The sequence below is a fragment of the Dermochelys coriacea genome, chromosome 1 (assembly GCF_009764565.3).
Source record: "Dermochelys coriacea isolate rDerCor1 chromosome 1, rDerCor1.pri.v4, whole genome shotgun sequence".
NCBI lineage: Eukaryota > Metazoa > Chordata > Testudines > Dermochelyidae > Dermochelys > Dermochelys coriacea.
In genome coordinates, this window is record NC_050068.2 from 224832358 (window position 1) to 224852045 (window position 19688).

A 19688-nucleotide genomic window follows, 5' to 3' on the forward strand; every position below is an offset into this window, starting at 1 on the left:
TGAGAGCTGCCGTGCCGGTGGAGAAGTGGGTGGCTATTGCAATCTGGAAACTGGCAACTCCAGACAGCTACCGATTGGTCGCTAACCAGTTTGGAGTGGGGAAGTCGACCGCTGGAATCTTGTTGATGTAGGTTTGCAGGGCCATTAATCGCATCCTGCTCAGAAGAACCATGACTCCAGGTAACGTGCATGACATTGTGGCTGGCTTTGCACAAATGGGTTTCCCTAACTGCGGAGGGGCGATAGATGGCACACACATTCCAATTCTGGCACAAGCCCACCTAGCCTCTGAATACGTTAATCGGAAGGGGTATTTCTCTATGGTTCTCCAGGCGCTTGTGGATCACCGTCAACGTTTCACTGATATTAACGCAGGCTGGTCCAGAAAGTTGCATGATGCACGCATCTTTCAGAACACAGGCCTGTTCAGGAAGCTGCAAGCTGGAACTTTCTTCCCAGATCAGAAGATCACTGTAGGGGAAGTCGAAATGCCTATTGTGATCCTTGGAGACCCCACTTACCCTTTAATGCCGTGGCTCATGAAACCCTAGATGTGGAGCCTGGACAGTAGCAAAGAGCAGTTCAACAACAGGCTGAGCCAGTACAGAAAGACACTGGAGTGTGCTTTTGGCCGTTTAAAGGGCCTCTGGCACTGTCTGTATGGGAAGCTGGACCTGGCCGATGACAACATCCCCATGGTTATATCCGTGTACCGTACCCTCCGTAACATTTGTGAAGGCAGGGGTGAAAGATTCAACACCTGGAGGCTGAATTTGAACAGCCAGAGAGTAGGGCTATTAGAAGGGCCCAGCACAGGGCTGCAAGGATTAGGGATGCCTTGAGGGAGCAATTTGAGGCTGAAAGCCACCAGTGATGTTTGGTGTCCTGCACGGGAGTGAAGTGTAGTGGTTCCAATGTTAGTAGGAATTTGTATTTGCTGCACTGACTTGCAGTGCCTGTTGCTTTCCTGAGCTAAGGTATCTTTTACTTTAATGCAATAATAAAGAATGTTTCAAAGCCAAAAACTCCATTTATCAAAAAGAAACACAACTGCTTGGGAAACAGAAAGGGCAAGGGGGTGGGGTGGGAAATGATAGAATCACAGATTTGCATATGTCCTGTGATCATAGTCAGCCTTCCTGTCTGGAGTGCTGTGCAATGAGTGTTGCACTTCTAGCTGGTTAAAATGCATGGTGATGGGGGTTGAGTACAGTGGGCAAGGGTCGTAGTTTGCGGGCTGGGTGGTGAAGCTACAGGTGTTGGAGGCAGCTGGGGGCAATAAGAACCCGGATGTTGGGTAATGTGCGTTGGAGGTGACATGGGGGCATGAGAGAGTTTTGGGACAAGGGGTGGGGTGGGCGCGGAAGTACTCCGCCTGCCTGGCTATGAGCGCCTGTATCGAGTCCACTTGGCACTCCATAATGCTTAGCAGCCGCTCCGTGGTTTGGTGCCGGCGATCCGCATTCTGCTGGTGGACCCTCTTTTCACTCTCCTGCCATTCTTGCACTTTTTAATTTTTCATTAAGGGAGTGCTGCATGACTTCATGCAGCATGTCCTCTTTGCTTCTACGTGGCCGCTTCCTAATTCTTTGGAGTCTTTCGGCCGTTGATAACAAGGATGGCTGAGATCTCAAGGTTGTAAAGCCAAAATGCAACATTTAACAGAGACAGCATTGTTCACACCAGACAGAGCAATGATTCGGCCGTACTTAAAGTAGACAAGCACAGTCTGGGATAGGCAATTTCTGCTATTGTATAAAGTGAGCACGCATAATCCACAGGAGCCCCAAAATTGTGAGTAAGCACAGGGGCAAGGGAGACTGATTGTTTCAGGGCTGTACTGTCCTCTGGGGTCATGTGCCTTGGGGAGAGCCAACAGCGGCAGGGGGGCCCCTATAATGAACACTGTCCCCACATTTTCCACAGGAGTTCGTCTGGGAAGATATCTCGCTTCCAGGAGGGTGACCTGGGAAGCAAGGGAGGGTCCTCTACTATAATGGGACTTCCGCCCTGGCCCATATGCAGCTTGCCTGTGTGCAGCAATGGTCCTCCCGTCCCTCATGGCAGAGTGGCACGGACATGTTAGCCTGACTGGGACAAGGAGCACAGTAGCTCTGCCAAGGAACCTGTGCAAGCGGATTGCCCACATTCTGCATGAGACCTTTTCATGAGATCACTGAGGCCGATTACTATGACGTGAGAGAGCACATCAACACCCTATTCACCATCTAGACAAGCAGGCAGCCCTAACCCTCCTCACCCCAAGAGCCTGCACTGAACAACTTCCTTCCCAAAATAAAAGCCTCTTACCAGGCACCCTCTCTGGTGTTTGTTCTTCCCCAAGCACTGGCCACCACGACTGGCTACCTTCCTCCTGGCTTGAGAACAGTCCTGGCTGCATGCGTCTAGGGATTCCGGGGTGTCTTCTTCCACCTCAGCACCCTCGCTCCCACTTTCCTCCTCGTCCTGCATTGTTGAACTGGGCTCTGAAGTGTCCATGGTGGTACTCCAGAGTGGAGGTGGGGTCACGTCCAGCTCATTGTAGAAACGGCAGGTCGCGGGGGCAGCCCCGGAGCAGTGGTTTGCCTCGCGGGCTTTGTGGTGGACATTCCGCAGTTCCTTCACTTTAACCCTGCACTGCACGGCGTCCCGGTCATGGCCCCTTTCCATCATGTCCCTTGATATCTGCCCAAAGGTATCGTAATTCCTATGGCTGGAGCGCAGCTGGGACTGCACAGCTTCCTCCCCCCCAAACACTGATGAGGTCCAGCACCCCGCCATTGCTCCATACTAGGGATCGCCTGGAGGCATGATCACCTGGAAAGATTCGCTGAGCGCACTCCCGGCCTTGCTGACCAAACAGGAAGGGGATTTTCAAAATTCCCAGAGAATTTAAAGGGCGGGTCTGACTACTGGTCACCTGAGGGCAGAGCAGTAGAGTTCAAAGTGATGACCAGAGTGGCTAGAACAGGCATTGTGGGACACTTCTGGAGGCTGAACAGAGCGCATTAATAGACCAGGGTGTCCACACCTCTGGCCGTGCTCCAGCCAGGGCACTCAAACGTTATGCTTCTCGTCAAGGTGGAGTACCAGGAGCGCTCCAGCCGCGGAGTCCGGGCGTTCTATGTGCCTTGCCAGTGTGGATGTGTCATGAGTTAGGGCGCCCGGGGCTGCTTTAATGCGTTCTAACTTGCAAGTGTAGCCATGCCCTAAGTTTTGGTAAAGGGTGTCATATCTGCCAGCAGTAGAGACTCATTTCCTATATCCAGAGAACAGATACAACTCAGACAGTGGCAGGACAAGCTTTTTGTCAAAAACAGTATAATTTTGTCAATTACTTTGTTTGTTTGTTTGCCTGTTACTGCAGTTTGTAGTGTTTGGTAGATTTAGCACATTAATACTCTATTTTCTTGATGCAAAGGATTTAGGGCATTTATAATTATCATATTTTTCTACTTGTAATTCTGTGTGTTGTAAGATCCAATGGGGAGAGAACTGGAGACTCTTATCTTAATTTGTATCATACTTACTGTCTAATTTTGAACAGCATTGGCAAATAAACATGTGCACTGAATAAGTGGCTGGGTACTTTTTAATGGTAATATGTAAATTGTTCATGAGGCATGAGAGTAAAAAGCCCATGCTTTAGTTTAATTTGGTTTCTAGCATGCTAGCTAGCCAGATTTTGCTAGCACATGTTTGCCAACAATTATGTTGAATCATGATTTTTAAACTCTGTAAGGCCAGTGCAGATGGAGCATATAGCATGGCTTTTTAACACTAACATAGTTCTCAGTGGAAACCTGTCCACACAGGAGAAAGGAATCGATCTTGAACTTTGCTTATGTTTGTGGCTAACTGTCTTAACCTTGTCTGCACTGGCCTTTATCTTCGTATTTCCTACCAGCAAAGCTATATTAATGGTGGGAATGCTAGTGTAGACAGGTCAGTGGTAACCTCTGGGGTTTTAGTCCTAGCGTCAGATGGATCTTTTTTGAGCAGACTTAAACAATACTGTGGCTAAAACACTAGCCAGTCTATACATTTGATGATGCAATGAGGGGAAAACTTCAATAAAAATACTAGGATAACCATAATGTGCAGAGAATCTAAAGCATTAACCAGAATGATTGAGGGACCACTTATTCAAGATTCGTGTTATTTTTACTGACCATCTGCCAGGAGAATCCCAGAATCTAGATTTTTATTTTTTTATTTTTTATTTTTCTTCCTTTTTAAAAAAAGGACTGAGGTTTCTACTTGTTAAAGCTATGAAATGTGAGGTCTACAGGGAGACTGGCTGAATTTTTTTTGTTGGGGCACAAGGCTAGGATGACGAAAAATTCTGCAGTCAGTGTTCATTCAGCTAACAGTGCATTTTAACACTTTTAAAAACCCTGTACTGATGACACATTCTTCTCCTTTCCATTTCTGTGACAGCGATTGCAGTGAATTATTAAAGCCTTGGCTCAAGGGGAAAGCGACAATGTCATTGCTAATTCTAAGTGATCGGATATCTTTGGGGGGGGGAAAGGGGGTTGCTGTTTCCATTCCACAAGTAAATATTGAGAATTGAGAGGTACCTCAAGTTTTTGAGGTAATGAAGAGAAGAAACATTTCAGGCTTCTTTTAGATCGTTATATCATTGGTGGGGGGCATCTGAGGGAAAACTCTGTGCTGGATTACATACTGAACTTGGCAGTCACAGCAGCTCTGGCAAAGATGCACATGCAGCTCTATCAACTTGCTTCTCTAGGGTTTTCCAGCTGCATCCCATCACCGCCTCCCACCCCCAGAATAATTTTTTGTTTTGATATTGAGGGTACGCTAAAATACTTTTATACGGCTTTGACTTGCACTCTTCCCCACTGAACTGAAACTCAGGTTTTTGCTTTTCTTAGGTGGGTTTGCTGAATTCTCCAGCTGTTTCCCTGGCCTCTGCGAAGGAAAATCTGTTCTAGTACCTACTTGTATTTCTCAACCTTGCTTACCTGTCTCCAACATTGGTCCTACCAGAATCCTGCCTCATCTTTACCTTGGTTGCCAGCGAGATGTCCTCAACAAGGTGGGTACTTTGAAATTATTATTTACGGCCATGGATGTGTAGTTTTCAGGAGTGAAAAGAGTTGCTTAAAAACAAAACAAAAAAATGTACAGATCACACTTTCTGAAATAATTGCGTCTGTGTTTTTTGTGAGTGCATTGTGATGTTGCAGCAGTACAAATGCAAAACACCTAGAGTAAATGCAATTGACAGCCTTGTGTGGCTTAACCTCAATCAGCTATGTGATACCTACTTCAGCAATCTTCCAACCAATGGGAAATTTAATAATCTCTCACTGCAGAAGTTGAACAAGCTTCGTGTGTGGCTCCAGCTAGTTCTTCTGGCAAACATACAAGTCATGAACACAAGTGTACTGATGGCAACTACAGGACAAAAAAAAATTGTGTTGTTTCATGTATTTTCTATAAGTACTAGGAAAAATCTGTTTGAAACACTGGCATCTTGTAAGGAGATATTACTACGCATATCCTTCTTTAAAGTCACCTTATAAAATATAGTCTTGGACAGTCCATTGGACCTTTTAAATTCATCCGTACTGTAGCACTGTAATCATGGTAAAACACTGATCACAAGTATAAATAAGGTTAATAGATCGCTGTTACTTGGCTGCTTTCCTAAAATCAGCAGCCATGCAGTGTCTTTAAAAAAGCCAATTACACCTTCTGTTGGGGAACTAAATGATGATCTTGCAGTGGACCAGGCTCATGATTTATCTAAAAGCTTCCTCAGTATCTAATTTCTATTGCCCTGTGTGCATACATCAACTATCTACATGCCTGGCTCATGCGTCAGCCCTCCTGTCACCTCACCAGGTAATCACTTTTTTTAAATGTTGAAATGGGGGGGGGGAGGGAAACCTTCCCTCTTTCTCAAAATTCCAGTTTATTCCCATTTGACAGCGGCTATTTACAAGGTGTTTAAATACTGAGCTGTGAGAACTATCTAAGACCCACATAAGGTTCCTCCACCCCCACCCCACAACATGTTGGCTCTTCACCCAAGTAGGGAATGTCCAGTTTCATATGCATATGTAAAAATTTGTGTGTGAAGACATTTCTTGTTCCAGTCTTAACAGGCTTGTAATTCTATCACATTCAGATCCCTTTACCAGAATTACATTCTTTCCAGTTCCTTCTGTTTCTCTCTGCTTTCCAGTCTGTTTTTAATAAGGTATTGTTCATGGCTTTTTAGATTCATTATTTTAAAGGAGTCCTTGCAGTACAGGCAATTTACTAGTTACTTTTTTCCACAGCACATAAAGAAAGCAGCCAGTATGAAGGTTAGTCCATGGCGATTATATTCACTTCAGATATTTCTTTTAAAACTTGCACATATTTTACTGTGCAACAAGCCAGCAGTTTAGACCAGACTTATTTTTGGTGGATGTCCGAGCAATTTATCATTTTTCTTAGCGTGTATATTCTTAGTGGCCCCAGGACAGTACAAATCAAAGATTTTTCTTTTCTCCCTTGCCACAAACCCATAGAACGTCTCAAAGAAGCTTTATTTTCTATTCTGATTATTTTAAATACACAATGCTATTCTGGTTCCCAAGGAGGGTCATGTCCAGACATGACAAAGTCCAGCTGAGCAGCCCCCATCAGGTTCCTGACCAAGATCCCTGCATTCGGGATGAGGGACAGAACTCTTGCTCTCATGTTATCCATCTGGTTCTGAGACACTAAACGCTTTGCCATTTGTTATGCCTATAGTGGCCCCTTGCCAGTGAATAATCCTGGAGGGGGGAAAAAAGAAGCTCCTCTCCCCACTTACAATAAATTAATGCCTGTAAAGGGAGGAGAGCACTTGCACAGTTGTTCTATGTGTAATCTTTAAGGACAAAGCTTGGATTAACTTTGGTGAAAAATGGGTGTGGGGGAAGGGGAGTGAATCCTGTCAGAGTGGAGGGGTTGCTATAACCACAGTGGCTGTCTGTGGGGGCCCTGGTGGCTCTTTTTTTGTTCAGCATAAGCAGGGACCGTGCAATGAGAATTTCTGATCTTGATGTAAAGGTATGTAGCTGCTATATTGATCAGTCCTTCAGTTGTCCATGACTACAGCTAGAGTGGGACCCTAGAATTCCATCAAATCCTGCATTTCTCCATCTATCTGTTGAGAGAATTCATGTCTAAAATCACTATCCACTTTCCATTTCCTTTGGAAAGCCACATAAAAGGTAGAATAAAGTCTACAGAATCTCTCTCCCCCACAGTTGGTTCTTCTGTCTCAGTCCTGGACAAATTATTAATTTCTTCATTTATCAGTTTGCTAGAAGTTCTAGCAGAAACTAGGAACCTGTCTTTTGGGTTTCTTATCAGTCCCAGGGCAAAGCTGCATTTTATGATCTCAGACCTATTTATCTATCATACTTTGTCTTTCTCTCTGAACAAAAGGTGGAAGACTCCTTTTGTGATCTAGGCATCTCTGATGGGGCTTATACTGCAATAAGTAGGTAGTTTTAAGGGTTTTGATGGCCCTCTGATGCTTATTGTCCTGGTGACTTGCCTCTTCTGGCAAGTCTATACCATGGCTTTCACCTTGAATATCTGTAGTCTTTTCTGTCTTTTCTATGTAGCTGTGAGAGCAAAACGAAGATCTCTACCTCTGGAATCCCCATTGACGCCTTCCCAGGTGATTTAGCAGCAGAAGGAGACTTTCCTTCGCTTTGGTAGGAGATGCCAACAGCCTTCTTCATTTAGCTTTCCTGAGAACCTCAGTTTTCTGGCAGTCTGCTAGTACCAACTGTGAGGGACACGTGAGGTACCATGTTCCAGTGAAGAGGTTGGAAGAGGGCTCACAGTGATAAGAACCTCCTGTGCTTGACCGTGCCTAGATCAAAGGACCACTTTCACAGCCTCTGTAGTGCCAGGATATAACTGTTGAGAGACTGCTTCTAGGGAGAGCAATCTAGAAGAGACGGAACATTTTTTTAAAATGATCCAAGTGGATGAAAGTGAGGACTCTCTGCTGGAAGGAAGGAAGGGAACCAAACTTAGTGACAAGTGGCAGAAGAACTTTCTCTGAGGCAGCCATTAGGATTGCATGCCCCTGACTGACAGCTCAGGTTCTGTCTCTGCTGCTTAGGATAAGATATACTTCTTGTTCACGTTTTTAAATTATTGAAAGTGCAGTAAAATATATGGACAATTCTGCAGGGAAATTCTATAAAATTCACAGATCTCTATTATCCTTGCTTTTGCATTCTAAGTGCTCTCTGATCATCGATTGTCTGTGTTGTGAGCAATCCTAACCAGACCAACTGATATCCATATCACCGAAACGTATCCAAAATATTCTGCAAAATCAATTATAAATCTGCCATAAGATTCAGCTGTGGATATTGGAGCCTGTAGATGATTGTCTAGTTTATGGGGCAGGAGGAGTCTCTGACACATCACTTGGCAAGCTTGCTGAGTGTTGTCCTCTACAGTCTTATGTGAGACTCCTGGGAGAAACTAAACATTTTATCCTGTTGCAGAAGTTTTTGTACCTTGCAATCTGAAGTTACCAATAATCTCCAACCTAGACCAATTAAAACAATATTCACAATGTTTCTGATTCATATGTATAGTTGGTATATAGGATCACTTATGAAAAGGTAAGGCATGCAGAAATGTGTGGTTTCAGTTTTTGTTAGTCATCAAAATTTGCAACTTCTTTACAAAGTCCTAGGGATTCTTTACATGTTCACTTTATTGACTTTACAATTTCTTTAAACAAATTTTAAGAGAACACCTATTTCTGTTTTAGGATTTTATATTGGATAGCTTTTTAGTATTTATATTAGAAATAGGTACAAAGTTCAGAAATGCTTTTCGTGTACCCATTATGAATTTAGTACTTGAGCCCAGGCGCTAGAAATATTTAGGCATTTAACTTTTTGATGGGTCTACCCATATGAGTAATCAGTCAGACTGCGCATGCAAGCAAAGTTGGGTATAAACGTTTGTAAAGTCAGGCTCTTATTAACCATTGATACAATTAACTTTCTGTATTTTGGATAATGAAAATTGATGAGTCAGTTCCACTTTCTGGGTCTCAAAACATTTAAGACAAAGTTGAGTATTTGCAAAAATGTTACAAGGGAGTATTTAGATCCAAACACACTCTGTTTTTGTTGATCTTAAAATTTTGTGTAAGGACACAACCTACATTTTGGGCATACACTTACCTGATTGTGTCCCTTTTAAAGGATGGCATATAACGTACAAGTTTTTTTATAGTCCGTGTTTTCAGGTGTAGGCAAGAGTTGCTCAGGCTCATGTATATTTCATAAGCACATTTTACACAAGTTACTGTAAAAACCTTTTGCTTTGCTCCTTACAAAACTATTTTTTGTTTTTCTAGACCTGTCTTTTGTGTCCTGGAAAAATATGGCATTTTTGGGTAGTCATTAATTTTAAGATTAAACAAGTCACAAAATGTAAATAACTTCATAAAAGAGTATTTACCTCCTTTTCACATAGTTGTTAGTATTAGGATTTCTGGATCTTCCTCCCGTCATAATTCATTTCTTCCTCTTGGGTGCCTTACAGTGAAGTCACTGTTCTGGTTATTACATTATAGTCTGCAGCTCTGTGAATGATTTTATATCCCAAACACAAGGAATCATAACTTCTTTCTTTAGGCCTAGGTCCCAAAGATGAGCACTAACTCTTTTTTTACTCAAACACACACTGGCTTGGAATGTGCTGTTTTATGCCATCCACTCCATTCCAATTTACATGATCAGTTCCTCACCAAAAATCTTTGTTTGCTTTGAGGTTCTTAGAGCGAGTGGCCCACCAGCACCATGTGAAAAAGCTAAGAAAGAAGCCATTCAACGCCCCATCTACATTCACTCATCAGTTCCCCTTCCACAGCTCATATATCTCCTCCCTCATCCTGAACAAACAGTCTCAAACTCCAGCAATGGTTGTTGGCAATAAGTTTGGGGTTTTTTTTCCCCTGGTGTGGCTTTCATAAATTACATGAGCATGATTCTGCGTGTGATTTTTGTACAGGCTTGTGAAAGTGAGGTACACTGTCAAACTGCAAATGGCAGCAGCATCCCTGTAACATTTAGGAAAACTTGCATGAGTTGGTGATCTGTATTATTTTTAGTGATCTAAATTTGGTTATTGGTTTGTTTGTTTTTTTTATAGTATTCACACACACATTTCTATACTGTTGCACTGTATTTATGGCCAGAGTTAAGGCTCCATGTTGGTTATTCAGGATGAGCTTGGAGATATGTGAATTCTGCATGTTTTTTTTTATTTTTTAGCATTTGCATTGATGGGAGTCAAGCAACTTTTGACTCAAACTTAAAAATATTGCGCCCACCCTCACCAAATCCCATTCCCAACCCATGCCGCTTTCTGTGCACAGCTCAGATTAGCCCTACATTCCTTCCCTATTCAGATTTAAACATTTGTGTATCAATATGTAATAGCTAAATGTGGTATAATGGGGAGTGGGGGAGCATGTTGCAGAGTGGCGCTATAGAAGATATGCAGGAAGCAGGATTGGGGAGGAGGGGTGCAGAGCCTATGTGTGATGGAGAGAAATTAGAATTGGGGCTTGACCTGTGATGGGGGTGGGGAGGAGAGGAGAGAGAAGCTGTGCTGTGAATTGAACTCCTATGGAGGTGGTGGTTGCAACTCTATAGTTAGGGTAGCATTGAGCTTGGCACTCTCATCAAAACTAAAATACCTGTTCCGTGTTGGAATGACTGACTGAAGTAACTCCCAGATTTCGCACAGTTACTCTTCAGAGGACAAATGACTTTTCTGTGTGTGTTTTAAGCAAATTATTTATTTTCTCTTGTAGAGGAAATATTTATAAATGCTCCCTGTTAAAAACATTGTGCTGTATTCCTCACATTTCTCTAGGTCCCTGGCTATACAAGATTCTCAAATAAAGAGGGTTGTATGATCAATAGTTAAAGTGTGCAACTTGCCAAATATGTGTTTGTGTTCTGTTAATCCCTAAGTAGTTATATCCTTATACTGTGCCAAAAAATACACACACACACACACACACACACACACACACACACACACACACACGTTTACTACTGCCAAACTGATTTCTTTTTTAAAAATAGAACTGGGTATGCAAACAGGAAAAGGGAGAAATACATTTAATGGACAAAAGATCAAGTCTGCAGACATCTTAAGAGCCAGCTGTTTGGGAAGATACAATAATGGAGAGGTGGGGGCACTAATTGCTGTAAACTGTATATTTTAAAAATATTTAACTTGCTCGACCAACATTTTTCTTACTGAGTGTGCTTACATGTAAATCCCAGCCTTAATGTGACAGCAGTATCAATTATTTTTAAACAAATATAAAGCTCTGCAATTTGTCACACCCACCCACTCCCCACCCTCCACCCCAATCTACCTTTACTATTGCATTTTCCCATACTGAGGGCTGTTAAGGAGGTGTGTGCCTAGACCTGAATTTCAGTAGAAGCTCAGTGCCTAATTCCCCTAGGGTCCTTTTGAAAATCTCAGCTGGAAGGGTTTGAATGTGCTTATAAGTGCATTGCTCATCACTATTCTTTGGAGAATATACACCCTGCAGCAGAGAGCTTGCATAAGTCCTGAAGCCCCACTTACAACTCATGTTTAGGCTGAATTTTACCCACTGAGTACAACAAGCCAAAATGGGGGGGGGAAACTTTCTCTTTAGCTCAAACTCTTGCGCCTCTAGCCTCCAGACAGTTCTGTTGGAATAAGGTGAGTGCATCTCACACACACACTTCCCTCTCTGAATTTCCCCCCCCCCACCTCTCTTCAAATCTGGTCATGTGCCAGATGTCTTTTGCGTAAGGCCCAGTCCAGTTGGTAGGCAGTCTCAGAGCATGCCTGATTGGGCCCTGCAGGTGAGATAGGTGTGGGACCGCTCACTTTGAAATCCCATGGGGTTTAGGCATGAGCTAGAGCACCAAGCAGCTCAGCAGCATCAGGATTTAGGCAGGCTTGCACAGGCCCACCAGCAAAAACTTAGGTGAATGGCAACTTTAAGTGCCTACAGGTTAGGAACAGCTGAATGGGAGTTTTGAGGATCTTAGTGCTTGGACTTGGGTGCTTAAGTCCCATTGTGAATCTAGCTGTGAGTGACTTGCCCAAGCTCACAAAAGAAGTCTGTGGCAGAGCCAGGAAGCTAGGATGAAGAAGCCCCGATTCTGACAGACATTGGGGAAAATGAATTCCAAATCAGGACCTTTAGCTCTTCACTAACCAGGATAGACTGACTTACCTCAGTGTCCTGAAGTATGATTTATATGCAGAACCTATCTTCATACAATTTTCAGAAGCCAGAGATATGCCAATCAGGGAGGTGGTTAACTTACTGCTTGGTGATGAAAGTGTTCGTTTGTTCGTTCTAGTGGGGATGTTCTCACTTGCCATTATTAAGGCTAAGATTTTGTCATGGTTATTTTTAGTTAGTCACAGGCAGGTCACTGGCAGTAAACAAAAATTCACTGAAGCTGTGATCTGTCTGTGACTTTTGCTGCTACGGCTCCATGGTTTCTCCCACCACTATGATGGCTGGGAGCTATGGGGGGCCCCCCCTCTGCCCACAGCGGCGGGGAGCTGCAGGGTCACCATATTTTCCAAAGAGAAAATGGGACACCCCCAGCCGCTTGCCTGAGGCATCCCCTCTCTCTCCCTCTTCTCCCCCCCCCCTCATCTCCGCGAAAGGCTGTTGGCCATGACTGGAACCCGAGAAGGGCTTCCTCAGGAGTCTGTCACCTGTGCTGGAACTTTGCAGGAGGCCCCCCTGTCGCTGCAACCTTTTCAGGACCCCGCTGGTTGCCAGCTCCAGAATCCCACAGCACCTGGGGCTGAAGCAAAAAATGTCACTGAGGTCTCTGGAAATCATGGATTCTGTGACTTCCATGACAAACGTAGCCTTAGCCATTATCCATGCAAAAATGCAGAGAATATTGACTGCAATAACAAAAAACTGGAATTGCTAATAAGTTGCGTGCATTTTTAGGGATCATTCTTCTATTGTATTAGCAGTATTGAAGCTATCGGATTCATTTCACACTTTTCAGTGACCCCTCTTTATACCTCTCAGTGAGGGCAACTTTAATCTGTGACGGAATAAACCAGAAACTACATATGTGGTAAGTAAGCCTGTTAATACTGAACATGTTGAGAGGGCCAGTTCTGTTGCACCAAACAAACACATATTTTAACAGAAGTGGCCAGTGAATTCCACCTCTCCTATTAACAACACTTTACACTTTAGACGGGAAGGATTCCCCCCTCCTTCTTTTGTAGTCTTCCCAATGAGTAGTAGTTATTCCATCCATTTAAGTGTGGTCTTGAGCGTTCAGATGGATTTAGCCAAGATAATCCAACACACAGAAATTTTGCCAGAAGCTGGGAATGGACGACAGAAGATGGATCACTTGATTGTCTGTTTTGTTTAATCCCTCTGAAGCACCTGGCATTGGCTACGGTCAGAAGACCGGATACTAGGCTAGATGGACCTTTGGTCTGACCCAGTGTGGCTGTTCTTATGTCTAACATACAGTTAGAATTAAGCAAATAAGAATTCTGATCTAGCTTCCAGTTAAGTAACATTCCAAGAAGACTCGGTTTACTTTTATATGTTTAATTTTCTTACTTTGCAGAGATAGGACTGTATTTTTTTCACTCTTGATCTTTGTCTCTTTTATAGGAGCTGATGCAGCAGAATGCTATTGGTTATGTATTAATGCAAGCAATACCTGTCCAAAGCCTGACTTTATTCCCAGAGTCCCATTTCTTGAGAGTACCTGTGAATGACAGCTTCTGTGAGAAAATTTTGCCTGGTTAGACAAATCAGTTGATTTATTGGTAAGATGAGATAAATAGTTCTATGCTAATTATGCCATTTTTTTAAAGCGTTTTTATCCATTTTAATTCTTTGACTTTTTTTTGCTAAGCTTCTCATCTTTTATTATGAGAAAGTAACCAGAAGCACCTGATCTACCTTCCATATTACAATTGTCATTTTATATACCACTCTTTTGTGTCCCTACTCATACATCTTCCTCTCTAAACTCACCATTCCCAACCTTCAACTTCTGCTCCAGCTCAGGTCTCTGTCTCTAATTTACATTCTTGTCTATCTGTGAACCCCTTTCATTCTGCCTATACTTATTTTGGGAGAGACTGGAGTAGATCTGAACATGCTATTAGGGCACTATCATCTTTATTATAATAGCACAATAATATTTTCATTATTTGTGTTCATTCTCTATCTATATGGACATTTTGCTTATTTGGGGGGAGGGGGGAGAAGAGCAGTGCTACACAGTGACTAGATGGTTTTTATGGAGTTGACAGTGAAGACTTCTCCTGACTGGTTAGTTTACTTTGAAACGTTTTTGGTTTTTAAAGTAGTTCAGTTGCATTTATCAGCATAAAAGGCAATGCCACATAAAGGAACAAATTACATGTATAAATATAGGTGTGCATGTTGTGTTTAAAATATACTGCAACCATTTCTGCCATCAGAAAACGTTAGTTAGTGATAATCTTTTTGGAATAAGTAATGCTGTACCCTCCCTACATGGTCTCTCTGTTGGCTAGGAAACAGGCCTGCCTCTCTCCATCACACTAAACATTAAGAAATCAGCAAAGATACTTCTGCTGACAATTTGTAGAGGGGATTTTTAAGGTCCTGGAAGCAGTAAGAGCATCAGCACACACCATAGCAGTGCCATAAAAAGGGAAGTAGAGTTAAGTGCCAATCGCAGATTCCTGCTGAACACTCATGTAGCATTACGTAAATGTCAGGTGTGAACAAAGAACTCTGCCATAATCTTTCTTAAAGGGACATAGGTCAAATTGGCTTCAGATTAGCATTTTGTAAAAATAAGCTTATCCAAAAGCTAAGAACACGTAACCACAAGTTTATGTACAATTGGACGGAAGGTTTTTAACAAAATAAACAATTTTATAGTGACTTGAGAATCCAGCACAGATTAAAAGGACAGTTGACACTGACTTACCTTTTGCATATGTCTTAGCCTAGATTATAGACTTTTCCCCGGACACATACTATGTGTTGTAACTAAAATTTTTAAATCATTGCTCTAAGTATGAGTTCAGTATAAATGTAACTTTTGGCTTCAGAGGAAACGGAAAGATTAAAGGTTTGAGTTCCCCTCTTTTCCCTTCTCTTGTATCATGTCCTCCCTGATCCAAAACAAAGGTGTAGGTGTGTGTATGTTTGTAAATGTTACAGGTTTCCTTTAAAAAAAAAAAAAAAATCTGTATGAAGAGCTTGAACTTTCCAACACATTAATGATTTAAGCTTCCATTGAGTTCATTGGGTGCAGGATCGGGCTACAACAAAGCTGCTGCTTCATCCGTGGGTTTTTTTGTTTGTTTGTTTTGTTTTATTTAAAGGAGAGGGTATTGTGTTTAGAGCGAGAGCTGCACTTTCGGGTCCTGTTCTCAGCTTTGACATTGACCCACCACGTGAACGTGGTCAATCATTAATTTGTATTGCATTTTATCCTTTACAAAATGGAACAAATCCCCCCCCCCCCGCCTGGTCAGGATTATTATTTAATGCATCGTGAGATGGTAGTTTCTGTAATGCTGTTTGTATACAGTAATATTCTTAATATAAGAACAGATCAACATGGATACACACAATGAAAGAGGAAAAACAGATCACTGATTTCTGCTTCCATGGGATCGGTAATAAAGAGTGAACTTTAAAGTTCTATCATTTTCAACAGGGAGGTTTTAAATATTTCATCATCCTGTGCCATTGACAGTGACACGTCTTGAATTTTTCTTTTTGTTGTACAGAGAAAAGCAAAAGCCTCAAATGGGGCGAGTTTTAGTGCACTGTTTAGCAGGGATCTCCCGCTCTGCCACAATTGCAATAGCATACATCATGAAAAGAATGGATATGTTCTTGATGAAGCCTACAGGTAAGGACAGACTAATTTCCTTTTAAATGAGCTTTTGTGCTTGTCAGCTTGAACTTGTTAACATTATTTCATCATGTACTCTTTCCTCTTCATCCAAGAATGCCTGAACGTCACTCTTGCTTTAAATATGGGCTTCCTGCAGACTCAGCCCTGTCGTTGTTTGTAGGAAGTAAAAACCTAACATTGATATGGACATAGCTGCAAAATGAGGACAGACACATGCATGGAATGAAGCGGCATGCTGCAACTATTATTAAATTTTAATAGAGATGGGGCACTACTCGCCGATCACCCATGCTCTCCTATACCAGGCATTTAATTGGCTCCTGTGTGGGCGTTACAGGGCTCCATACCATATAACCCATAACATGGGGTGGCTTTCTTTGGCTGACCTCTTCCACCCCCCGCTCTGAGTCCCAGCCTCCCTACCTCTGACAAGGGGGACAGAGGCTGTAGAACGCTTGAGACCTCCACCCGCGAGGGCCCCAAGGTCTGACCTATCACAAGAGCCCAAGGCCCATCACCAAAATTCCAAGTATTATACTTGTGGGAACCATTAATTTTATTCTCTTAACTGCACTGGAAATGGGCCGCAAGTTGCAACAAATAAACTCCACCTCAGTACCTTGGTTAGGTACTCAGCACCTTCCTATTTAACCCACCCTGGCTTGAAGGTGCCACAAAGACGACGACAACTCCCTGGTCCTCTGCCAGTTGGCCCTTGAGAGAAAAAAATCCTTCCTGATCTCCTAAACAGGTGATCGCCTAGACTCTGTTTAGTCTATCAGCATCTGTCAGACCAGGTTCCGATCCCTACTTCGGGTGGGTAGGGTGAGCTGCTGAAATGGAGCCAAAAGAGGCTCCATGTGGCCCCTGGGCTGAGCTAAATCCTGAGAGCTGCAGAATGGTGGCCAATCGGCACCTTTCTCACCCATCTGGCCAATGGGTGCCAGAGACCCCAGCGGGAGAAGCTACCTATTGTCCCTTGGTGAGTGTCTCCCTCCCTTGCTACAGGGACTGTCCCCTTTTCACCACTGGCCCCATCAAGTTCCCCCACCCATTGATGTGGGTGTGCAGCATTTAGTCCCAACTGCAGGATATAGTCTTGGCCTCTGTCAGAGTAGGTAAGGGTAGAATGTTAATAATAGTAATAGCTAGGAAGAAATAGAATATGCAGATGAGACCACATATAGGCCACCATCTAGTAGTCTGTGCCAATATAAGCCACAAAGAGAGGAGAGAGAAACCAGAATAGCAAATGTTATTTATATAGTGTGTGCACTTTTTAAAATGCTAGATTGAATCTAATGATTTACTGGTGGTATTGGATGATGATCACAAATGGCTGCAGTGAATGTCTTTAGGAATTAAGTAAGATGAATAATTTGTTGCCATTGGAAGTCAGTCAACGATCATTCTGAAAATCTTTGAAGTAACAGTTCTTTGGGGCAGCCAAGGATTTTGTACAAGAATTGAGCTTCTGTTTGACATGAGTAGGCAATTTTGGAATCTAGTTTGACTGACTGTGAATGCTTTGGGAAGGTTGAATACAGATTTGTTACCACCATTTTTGTACTTCATTTGACAAACATTTTGTTCTCAATGCCACAGAAAGCCAACCTGGCTCTCGTTTTGTTTACTTCTGAGGAGGTTGTTATCTGTAATGTGTACTGTAAGCTCCCAAGAACATAATTTTGAACAGCTTGCTGCTGAGCTGGTAGAACGCACCTTGCAAATTACTACAGGTGTTGCTGTGATGGGAAGAAGGGTATTTGAAAATCTGCCTGGGATTAACTTTTATTTTGAGGGGCAGAATTTCTTCTGGATCTAATCAATATTCATTAGACAGGGGATAGAAAACTCTAGTTTTTAAAGTGCTGCTTTTTACAGAACGTGGGAGATGTATCGTGCAAGATCTAACACTGCACCCTCCTCAGAACTAGTTAGGAACCTACAAATCAAAGGAACTTCCATTAGATATGGTGAAAGCGGCACAAATAAGGGATGCTGATGAACAAACTAGGAAATTAGACAGGACACAGACAAAAATACATGGTTAATGTGCAGTGATTACCTGTTTCACAAGGCAGACTAAGATTTTGTGTTACAAACACTTTAAGCTGGCAACATTGAGAGAAATGAAACTGGAGTTGTATGCATGACAGAAGTCCAACACCTTTTTTCTAATGAGATTTCTCATTGGATCTAAGCACCTTGAAGTCAATTGAACTTTTGCAATGAATTCTAGCATGTCACTGTCAATCAAGTCAAACTTCTGTGCAAAGTTGCGGTAAAGGACTTTTAAAAAAAAAAAACGCAATTGTTTAGCATTGCTTTGGTGCAAAGCTTTTAAAAATGAAAATCTACAAAGGGTATATTTTATTTTCTGAATTAGTGAAAGGTAGAAGATAAACAACTATAAAATAACTTGTTTGAAACCTTAGCTTTACATTTGTTACAAGTAAAATCCAAGTGAGGGATCAAAGTATTTTCTCTAGTTTATTTTGTACATCTGACAACATGATGGAAAGAAACTACTGGGTTAATCCCACAAGGGCAACCAGCAGAGAGGAAAACAATTAGAACAAAGATGGTATGAAATCAATGACTGACTTCCTGAACACGTTAGAATGAATGCTTCAAGTTCCTTGCTCAGGAGATTCTGAGATGGGACACCCTGCAGATAATTCTCCTTTCTCCCAGCTGCCAGTGAATAATATGGATGCATGTGTAAGGGTGGTAGTGTCAGCTGTCATTTTATGCTCCTTGTCTGATCCTCCAATTCAAATTATTGTTGTTATTGTTATTATTATTATTTTGCCTGTTTTCACTAGTCACAGGATTAGCACTGAAAGGGTTAGCATAAATTGTAATCAAAAGGTTCCAAGTCCTCTCCATGACTGGTAGCGGTGGCTACTGCAAAACAAAACAAACAAAAAAAAGCAATCTCTCTTGCATTTTTGTAGTTCTTCATTTGATGGTTCTATAACTTAGTTATATGGATTTTTTTGTTTTAGTCTGACTGGAACAGTTTCTTGTGGATACTTTTTTTTTGTTTAGCTTTTTTAATATAGTAGTATAGTTTGAGTGTTTCTTTTCCACATGTGCATGTGTGTAAGAGAAAATGACTTTCCTCTAGAGTTCACTAGGTCTTGATAGTTTTTGCTCCTGTTAATACTCTTCCTCACCCCATTTCCCAGGATATTCCTAGACTTCCAGATTTTTGCCTTTCCCTAGTGGGTTTTTATATTTTCTCCTCCCACCCAAATACATGATCACAGGGACAGATGCACTTGCTGCCACTCCCACTTATACTGGCTTTTTGTGATTGCTCCTGCCATTTTGTTACCTGTGTAATTCCAGGAATGAATACACGAGGTGGGGTTGGACTCCTATGCTGGCACTTACAGTGACAATGGTAACTTTTTAGAGCCTTTAAAGAGCAGGTATTCATGCTACAATGCAAAACAAACAGATGTTTACTGTATATAACTTAAGAGGAAGTGCTTGCCCAAATTTCAATATTGAACCTCTGTTTACTTTTACTTTCTAATTTAGTAAATGTACTTTCTTAACTTTATGTATTTTAAGTTCAGCTGGTTCAATACTGGATGCTTAAATTTAAGCATGTACATAAATTTCATTGATTTCAATAGGCTGTAAGGACTTGTTTCAGTGCTTTAC

The 19688-nt window shown here is 42.2% G+C and overlaps 1 protein-coding gene across 1 annotated transcript in view; it reads left to right on the top strand.

Moving 5' to 3' along the window:
• DUSP16 (dual specificity phosphatase 16) overlaps window positions 1-19688 on the top strand; it is an 80308-nt gene that overhangs the window by 55712 nt on the left and 4908 nt on the right. The window contains 8 exon segments of the mRNA XM_043515047.1: window positions 4902-5065; window positions 13751-13781; window positions 13784-13821; window positions 13823-13877; window positions 13880-13908; window positions 15880-15906; window positions 15908-15983; window positions 15986-16004. Coding sequence (XP_043370982.1) covers window positions 4902-5065; window positions 13751-13781; window positions 13784-13821; window positions 13823-13877; window positions 13880-13908; window positions 15880-15906; window positions 15908-15983; window positions 15986-16004 — 439 coding nt within the window.